Below are 9,513 nucleotides of genomic sequence, written 5' to 3'. Positions count from 1 at the left end.
AAGAAAGAAAGAAAGAAAGAAAGAAAGAAAGAAAGAACATAAGTTGGAAAATAATAAGGAAGAAAGAAAGAAAGAAAGAACATAAGTTGGAAAATAATAAGGAAGAAAGAAAGAAAGAAAGAAAGAAAGAAAGAAAGAAAGAAAGAAAGAAAGAACATAACTTGGAAAATAATAAGGAAAGATAGCAAGAAGAAATAAATAAATAAATAAATAAATAAAGAAAGAAAGAAAGAAAGAAAGAAAGAAAGAAAGAAAGAAAGAAAGAAAGAAAGAAAGAAAGAAAGAAAGAAAGAAAGAAAGACTGCATATCTCCCTAGGGAGTTGAGCTATTCTGACATCATACCCTGTCTGTCTCCAGGCAATTGGCTGAGCGATTAGGAGAGAGATTTTTTACAAGCATCTGGTAGGCATTTTCACTCAATTAGAGAAGACAAGCATTTTAAAGATGACAACGATTGGGCTGAAGTTGTTTCAGAGAAATTGTAACCTGCCAATTGCGAGTGACCCCACAGAGTCTCACCTCCTATTTGAGGGAAACACAGCACTAGAGTTACACCATTTATCAACACTGCTAGATGCAACTACATACACACTGGACGCAGGACAGTAGCAACAACACAAACTATGGCCTGAATAGCAAAACATGGATAACCTCTACTTAAGCAGTATACAAGAAGGTTTAGCATATCCCATAATGCAATGTTCTCAACTTGATCTTTCATTTTTAAAGTAACTAACCCTAATACAAGTAAAGTTAGCCACACATTATTTGTATGAGCTAAACTCATGTTTTTATATTTACATGTGCCGCATTTCAATTCGAGGTGAATGAAGAAGTTTCTCACCTGTGGGATGCAGTCAGTATAAGCAAACATGGATTTGGATTTGTCGTCAACACTGATGTGGTAGAGAATGCACATCGCCACATGCTTGTGTGAGTCATTACCTACAGAAAAGAAGAAAAGAAAACTAAATACACAACGTGTGTGAACCTTTAAACGCTATCTAAATTGATCAGTCGTGGTCAGTTAGACAATGTATTTATATTGGCTCGTGCTGAGAGCGAGTAATTTATCACCGAGATTGCAGATAAGAGCATGTGGGGTGTGTGATTACAGTCCAAACTCAATTCACTGGAGAGAAACTACAGACGCGCAAAAGCACATCACACACACTCTCAAGCTAGTCACATAAACACTCTCATTAATAACATTTCGCGGCCTCTCTCTCTTCTTTCCTAATGTTGATACTCCGCCTGTGAGATAGGAAACACACCGATAGATCAATTGCATAATTATTCATTAAGAGCCTGAGTGTGGCAGCCAGGACCCCAGACAACCTTGAACACATTATCACATCGCCTATTACAAACAGATGTGACCAATGGGGATGTCAGGACGAAAATATGGGAAAGTGGAGTAGTTAAAAAAGAAGAGATAATGTGTGCAGGGAAGAACTTGTTTAATTGGGGATACAGGAGGAGATATATATTTTAGTGGCATTAATAAGTTGAGGCCATCCCCAACAGGCCTCAGCGCTGCCCCTGGTGGCCTGGACATGTGTTTCTCATTAGCGGCCTCAGATGCAGCTGACCCACATTACAGCCTCACCTCAATGAGAGCAAACGTAGACGGAGAGGCTTTATGACGGCACCCCACACTACTGAAGCGTAAATGGGTAACACATTGAAAAAATTCTTAGATGCATTCACAGAGAACATTTTGAAAGAAGTAGTTGTAGTCGATGCAAGGATGTTATTTGACACTGGTAGGAAAAGTCTGACGCGTTTTAGGTAAATTACCAGGCATATTGTGGCCGTTGCTTGAGAGGGACGTTGCTTCTAAGAGAAATGACGGATTGTTTTGAACAACTAAAAATAAAACCAGGCACGGAGAAGTTATTCTCCAACGACTTGTGTAGGTGAGCTCAGAAATCATTGGGTAAATGTGTTTGGCTTCACTTGATTTAATAAACCGAGTTTTCATATATCTGCTTCATCTTGGGCAAAAAGGGCCATAATTTCAGCCAGGCTTCCATCAAAAGCACCTGTACCAACTTCTGCCAAAGCATGTTTTAGGTCTTAATGTAACATTATATTCTACAGCTTCACATCAGAGTTCTGTGTGTGCATTGCAGGTTTTCACACATTTTTCTATTGCAGAAAGGGACAGTTTACCCAAAAATGAAAATTCAGTCATTATTTACTCACCCTCAAAAGTTGTTCCAAATCTGTATAAATGTATTTGTTCTGATGAACAGATATTTGGAAGAATGCTTGAAACCAAACAGTACATGGCCACCATTGACTACCATAGTAGGAAAAATGACAATGGTAGTCAAAAGAACTGTTTGATGTCATACATTCTTCAAAATATCTTCTTTTGTGTTCAACAGAACAAAGAAAATTTAAAAGCAATTTTCCTACTATGGTAGTCAATGGTGGCCAAGGACTGTTTGGTTACAAGCATTCTTCCAAATATCTTTCTCTGTGTTCATCAGAACAAAGAAATGTATACAGATTTGGAACAACTCAAGGGTGAGTAAATGAAAAAAGAATTTTTACTTTGAGTCTGTTCCTTTAAAACCAAGCTCTAGTTTGACAATTCGAAGAGAATCCACAAAGATGACGTTAACAAGTTAATTACATTTGCAAAGTTTTAAATAACCTTCACTCAGACATGGTTTCTTCATCATCATTTTTTGTTGTTGGACCAGAGAGGTTGATTTCAAATGGAAATGGGTAAATTGCATTACTGCATTTATTCTTAATCTACTGCGGTAAGAATATAACAAATCTGGGCTTAGTTTAGAAGGTTCTCTAAATTACTCTGCAATTCAATTACAGTGGAATGATGGTCCAATCTCTAGAGCACTATTTAGAAAGAAAGAGAGTTACCCAGCAGAGCGGTGAGTTTGGGAAGCAAACCCACTTGCACCATTTTGGTACGCAGGCCTGTGTCGAAGGACAAATTATGAAGGAGTCGCAGAGTGACGTTCAGCAGATCTTCATGTTCACATGGTACCAGAAGAGCAAGCTTCTCCACGGTATCCATCTCGGCCTATTACAAATGCACAAGTGCGATAGGCGTTACTTTACATGTTGGAAGAAAGAATCAAATACAATACAATACTATTTAAAACAACTTTCTGTTTTTGTAAAAATGGCACTCTAGAGAAGCAAAGAGAATCTTCTTCATTTTCTCAGATGGCCAGACTTTTTTGGTCTGACATGTGTTTTTATGCATGAACATGCTGAAAGACTTTTAAAGTCAAAAGCCAATTTCTTTTATCTACAACATGGATTTGGTAAGGGGATACAGGAATAAAAACAGCTGCTCCTAATTTGGAGCCTTGATAAATGCACATTCAAAGCCAGTGTAGATTGATTCCAGGTGGACTGACAGTGCAGTTTAAGGACGAGGACGCAATTTTGCACAGCAATGACAGAACTATCCTGGTGTAACTGGAAAGTAAATGTCTACAACACCTACAAAGTGCTGCTTTATAACATTAACTTGCAGTCACACTAGACTTTTAGAATGTGAAATTTCTAAACAGACCCCTGAATATATGGGCAGCAACCAGAAAAATGTTCTTATGTTATTTGTTGTTACTTACACATCATGGATTCCGACTAATTTGCACTGTCATTTTGTGTTCATAATTTTACAGCTGTATTGTAAAGGTCACGTTGTGGCATATCGATCTTCTATTGGTCACGCGTTGTCATGTGATGCGAATTCGCAGGTCAGCCTTCACCAAACTTTTTTTTCTGGTCTACCGCATTCGTAAGAATGAAAGTTAGTGGAATGAAAAGTCTAGTGTGACCGTGGCATAAGGGTGCATTAACCAACTGCAACATTAACAACTTTCAACATTAATGTTAACATTGCCACTAACATAAAATTGCATGAGTAAATAATCACTAGATTTTCACTAGATTAGATCTTCAACATTTTTACACTAATTGTAGTGTTGACTGTTTTCTTTAAGCTCAACCCTGTTCCCTGATATTGTTTACTTTTTGTAAAATCATTTCTTAAAATAAATAACTTAAAGGTTTAATGTTTTGTCCATTTTGTACCATACACGTTATATTTGATGGTTTAATCAAACCTGAGGGGGCACTAAAAACTTTCTTCAAGCTCAACCCTGTTACCTGTTGATTACAATAAGATCAAACCATGTTTTTAATTTATGGGAAACATGAGTTCATCCATAACAACAACAAATGAACCAACAATTAGTGCCCAACTGAGTGATGATGTAAACTCAATTTCTAAGCCATATAATAATTCTAACGTAGTGCTTGTTTTTTTGTTATAAATATAAATAATATAATATAAAATATAATATAAATAATCATTTTAAAAAATGAATTTGTAATTATTCATGTTTATTTAAAAATATATATATAACAGGGCTGCAAAGACAGCAAACCTCATATAAAATTAAAGTTAAATAAAGCAGCAGATATTTAGTTTGACCTCCTGAGGTGGACAAAAAAATGTTATAGTAAAGCACTGCCAACATTGGACACCAGGATGACTGCTCACCATGTCATTTTTGTTTTCCAAGAAGATGCTGAGCTTTTTGAGGAAGGAGACCACCAGCACCAGCAGTTCATCGTTCTCTCTGTCCAGAGTCTTTACCAACAGGTGCACAATGTTCTTGTTCCTCATCTTGAGCTCTGTGCGAGTGTCTTCAGACAGGTTTAACAGCAGATAGAAAGCAACTGTTATCGTGGAGAGGGAAAGGAACATAAGAAAGTAAAAACTACTAAATATTATATAAATTGAGGGAAAAGCATGTCACTTCCTGTACCTTGTAGCAGCTGCTCCTGTTTGAGCAACAGACCTTGGTATTTCTTGAGGGTTTTCTCGTGCTCCTTTCTTAAGGTCTGGTTGTCGGGGTCCTCATCACGTGGACACGTTAAGGAATAAGCTGCGGTATGTGCGCTTTGTGAGAAGACTATATTGTATACAGTATGTTTTATAAGTATGTTTCCTGGGATCGAACCCATGACTTCTCCACAGCTAATGCAATTAATACAAAGTTTAGAATAAAATGAACTTCAGTCGGAGCCCGACAGCCTCATGGGCAGTGCTCCGACACATGGCGCGGTTGTGCATCGGGCAACCAGGGTTCGATTCCCGTCTCGTGGTCCTTTCCCGAACCCAACCCCTACTCTCTATCCCACTCCGCTTCGCAGTTACACAGTCTACCACAGCAAAACAAACAGCAACACTGACCAAGCAAATGACATAAAAATGACAAAAATGCCCAGCCCAAAACATTAATATGTGTAATAAATAATACATGTATTTGCCATGTATAAAGCTGAAAACAGTGAATGGACCTCTTGATCTCAGTGGACTTTTTCATTAACAGGAGTATGCGCCCATAACAGGAAGGATATAAGCTTTGTCCTTCTTCTCAAACTCATCCTGCCACAGGTCATATTTCCTCAGTTCATGCTCGATGATGGTCATACAGAGAGCGCCGATCTTATAGTGAGTAATCAGCGTGTGGAACTGAGAGAAACTGAAAGAAAAAAACAGAAATGATACGCTGTGATGTTTCGTCCTCCCCAACCTCTCCTGGCACAAAATGCCCAGACACTGATGCATGCAATAGATCCTGAGAACAAGACGGTGACCGGAGCACGGAGAAACCAAGACAGGCGTGATACATTCGATTCAAACGATATTCCTGATTAATTCATAAACAGAACTGAAAGATCAAGCCAAACAACTCATCATACATTTTAAATACATGCTTCAGCCGTCAAAGCCCATCTGGCTTGTGGCAAGTCATTTCCACATTAGCCATCTGAAAAAGTAAGCCAAAGTAAACTTTCAAATAAGAACACATCACTTTATAGCGCGAATGATTCCTGACAGTTTTGTGGCCATGAAAGATGTTTGGAAATTTTGTTATGACTATTCAAGTGCTGCGATACTTTGAGCTGTCACAGTGATGTGTCCAACTTCTGAACTGGGTTATGTTTGTAAATTTAGTTATTACTCTGTGTTATATGTGTATGTAAACATCTGTTACATGAAATAGCTTGTATAGGGCAGTACTAAACTAAAACATTAGGTTCTTACTTATTATTTTTCTTAAATTATCTATACAGTATATATACAGTCATGGCCAAAAATGATGTCCAACTGTGGAAAACTGACATCTTTGCTTTTTATTTAAATATATTATAAAAAATGTTTTAAAGATATTGTAAGCATGTTGAACAGTTGTGCTTGGAGTGCAAACTGAAGCTCAGCTTTGAAAAGAATTTAAGGAAGAAAAATAGACACAACACATGCAGAAAACCTTTTCAGATTATTACAGAATGGCTACAGAATATTACTATAAAAGGATCAATTAAATATCAATATGTGATAAAATTGTAGTCAATGTTTGCTTTATTTCCTGTCAGTGTTTTGTTTATCTACATATATTTTGTATATTCAAATAAAATCCTTATTCCATGGCATTCTGTAGTTTGCCTTTTTGCCAAATAATTTAGCAAAATAAACAACAGCTTAGCGTTAAAAAATATTTTAATGGTTTAATCGAACCCGAGGGAGCAATAAAAGTAAATAATGTTAAAACATGCACTCCGGACATCACTTCTGGCCACTTCTTTATATACTGTATAACCTGACTTTAAAGAACAAAAGGCAGTCGAGACAAATTAACAGTAGAGACAGAGGCATAAAAAATATTTTTACTAAGAAAATTTAGTTAGGGTTTAGAAACCCGGAAAACGTGGGTCTCCAACCTGAGACACTAATTTTAACTGGACACACTAATTTAATAACGTGGCACTAGATGTCGAAACAGCAAGACGCGACACAGCAGCCAAAAAAAAATGTGTGAATGTGTGCATAGACTATTGCACCAAAGAAATGGAGACCTATAGATTATGCATATTAACGAGAAACTTGCTGTCTGACAGTAATGGTCTTGAAGTGTATTATTTGTCACACAAGCCATGGCTGTTGCAGGGATGCTTTAAAGAGGATGAATATAGAAACTTTCCCAGGGAGAGTTTACCATGCTGACAGTCTAACAGCACGTTACATCTCCGCAGGCTAACATCAAAGCAATGTTACAAGGAAAACTGTAAAGGATTTGTATACCTTGAGAAGCAGAAGAAGATGTAGACAATAGTAGAAGCTAATTCCACACTCTGTTTCCAGTCTTCTCTCAACACTCGGGCCAAAGCTCCAAACGCAGTCTCTGAAGAAACATCAAACACATGGCAAACAAACAACCCGACAATAATCATTCACAAAGATTAAACCAACACACTCTAAGACCACCAACTTCTATGACAATCAAACAAATAATATCGCAAGAGAAGATGCTTCCATTACTGTGTGGCTCGTACTACAAGAACTTATGATATGTTTACAACTGATGTCTGTCGCAGAATAACAATGTTGATGGTATCACTGAAATATCTATTTGCTAAGATGAATGAACTGAGAACAAACACAAATAATAACATCTGATTGCTCAAGCCGCCCTAGTACCATTATGAAGAAGCTCTTCCAGGTTGTCAGGGTTACGGGCCAGCTGGAGAATCAGAGTGGATCCTCTAATCTTCTCTGGGAAGCCTTCATACAAAAGCTCCATGTATGCATCTATTTTATTAATGTTAGCCTCTTCATCAATCTGATAAACACACAAGATTACAGAAAAGGCATTAATTCAAAACATGTTTGACATAATTAAAATAAGGTTGGACAGAAAACAATTGATTGCATACTTCCATTCCTTCAAATGGCATCAGTTCTTTGGGTTGAACTGGCTTCTTTTCTTTCTTCTCCACTAAGAAAAGTCAAAAGACGCACAAACAACACAACTATAAAAACAGAATAAAAAAGGCCTAAAATACTAGTAAACAACTGGCTTAAGAATTGTTCATCTGGAATCATCCAAATTTTACCATACTGTTGACTATGTTACCATACTGTTGGAACTGTGTTTTTCAGTGTGATTTACATTTGCTACTCGGTTTCTTTCGGCCCTGTAAATACAGCAGCAGATGTTCCACCTCTGCCAACTTTGATGCATGAATGAGCTTGCACTCTTCCACCACCTTCCTGGCCAGTGAAGGAATATCAGTGCCTGCATTTAAACTCCTCAGCCGGATACTAAATAACATAACAAACAACAGACAAATATTAAAAAAACACTTATAATTTAATGTCTTTATATATCATTGCATATAATCATATATACAGAGTATATTGTCTATTTTGCTGTCATATGACAACAATAATATTAAACATTGCATCACGACTTCATATATAGATTGTACGTTTTTTATAATTGTCACTTTATTCAGCTTTGCTTACATTTTCTGACATTCTTTTCTGCCCTTGTGCATGGGATCACCTGTCTCTCCTAAAATAGACGCTTCCAGTTCATAGTGTAGCACCAGTGCTTTCTCTGTAGGATGCACATCTATATCACATTTCTTTACTCTGTTGAAAGAGAGAACAGTGAATTATGTGTAGATTTTATGTCAGTCCAACGTAAGAGATTTGAATACAGGCTCAAAGTCTAGTGAGCTGTCTGGCAGCATTTCGGGATGACACAAACATCATTTAACAACATAATTTTAGCAATGTCGATCGAAAGCTGATACCAAAATATATGACCCAGACAGCTCACTGTAGGATGCGAGAGAGAGACACAGGCATAAAGGGATGCGCACCGTAAGCCACGCCCAAACGCGATTACAGAATATCGTTTGACACAGATTTCAATGACCATGCAAAATCTAATACACGTATTTCTGCTGAAAATCACAACACTAAAAATGATGTGTTTTCATCATGATATAAGCAGTGTCCCTTCTTTAAAATGTCAAACGCGAATCGGACTGCACCTGTCACAATCTAAATGTAACAATTACCGTTTCAAAGACTGAGGATCGTCCGACTGCATTTTATCCCGTTCATGTGAAAGCACACGTAGTCTGTTGTTTTTAAACTGCTGACAGGTGAAATTAAAGGATATTCATCTGCAGTCCACTGATCTGCTTCTGCTCATCTGATGTGCTCCAGGGAAAGCCGAATCACTGACTGAATGCTGCGTAGAGCGCCATCTGTCGGACTGGAGGACGATGAGTTTGATAAGAGCAACGACGCCTGCGCTTGAAACAGTCTGAAATGATTTTTTCCAAGAAATGCCAAAACATTCACATTTTATGATGAGATCTATATAGGTCACTTGGTGGAACTAATTATTTAAAAAATGCTTTGTATGATTTTTAGAGGCTCTATATGTCCAATAAAAGGTTTTTTTTTTTAGATCATTCCTTGATGATTGCTAGGGTGCAGGATCTTGGAAATGTCCAAAACATTTCCAGCCAATCTTTACAGCTCTAATACTTGTGTGTTGATGATCAATCCAGAACACCGACATTACATTTTAAAAGGTTGGCAAAATCCCGGATGTTTTGGTCATTCATACACATAATTTTAGGTTGTGCAA

At 37.3% G+C, this 9,513-nt stretch overlaps 1 protein-coding gene across 1 annotated transcript in view; it reads right to left on the bottom strand.

Moving 5' to 3' along the window:
* kifap3b (kinesin-associated protein 3b) overlaps positions 1-9,090 on the bottom strand; it is a 25,111-nt gene extending 16,021 nt beyond the window's left edge. The window contains exons 1-11 of the mRNA XM_057333317.1: positions 8,933-9,090; positions 8,370-8,498; positions 8,014-8,165; positions 7,778-7,839; positions 7,542-7,683; positions 7,146-7,245; positions 5,420-5,544; positions 4,825-4,923; positions 4,557-4,735; positions 2,897-3,059; positions 846-946 (exon numbers count right to left, since the gene is read on the bottom strand). Of these exons, the coding sequence (XP_057189300.1) occupies positions 846-946; positions 2,897-3,059; positions 4,557-4,735; positions 4,825-4,923; positions 5,420-5,544; positions 7,146-7,245; positions 7,542-7,683; positions 7,778-7,839; positions 8,014-8,165; positions 8,370-8,498; positions 8,933-8,964 (1,284 nt within the window). The 5' untranslated portion in view covers positions 8,965-9,090. The remainder of the gene's footprint in view (positions 1-845; positions 947-2,896; positions 3,060-4,556; positions 4,736-4,824; positions 4,924-5,419; positions 5,545-7,145; positions 7,246-7,541; positions 7,684-7,777; positions 7,840-8,013; positions 8,166-8,369; positions 8,499-8,932) is intronic.
* Positions 9,091-9,513: the final 423 nt, after the last annotated feature.

The sequence above is a fragment of the Triplophysa rosa genome, linkage group LG5, assembly GCF_024868665.1.
Source record: "Triplophysa rosa linkage group LG5, Trosa_1v2, whole genome shotgun sequence".
Lineage (NCBI taxonomy): Eukaryota > Metazoa > Chordata > Actinopteri > Cypriniformes > Nemacheilidae > Triplophysa > Triplophysa rosa.
The sequence above is the reverse complement of the archived record's forward strand: the minus strand, read 5'-3'. Positions and strand labels throughout refer to the sequence as shown.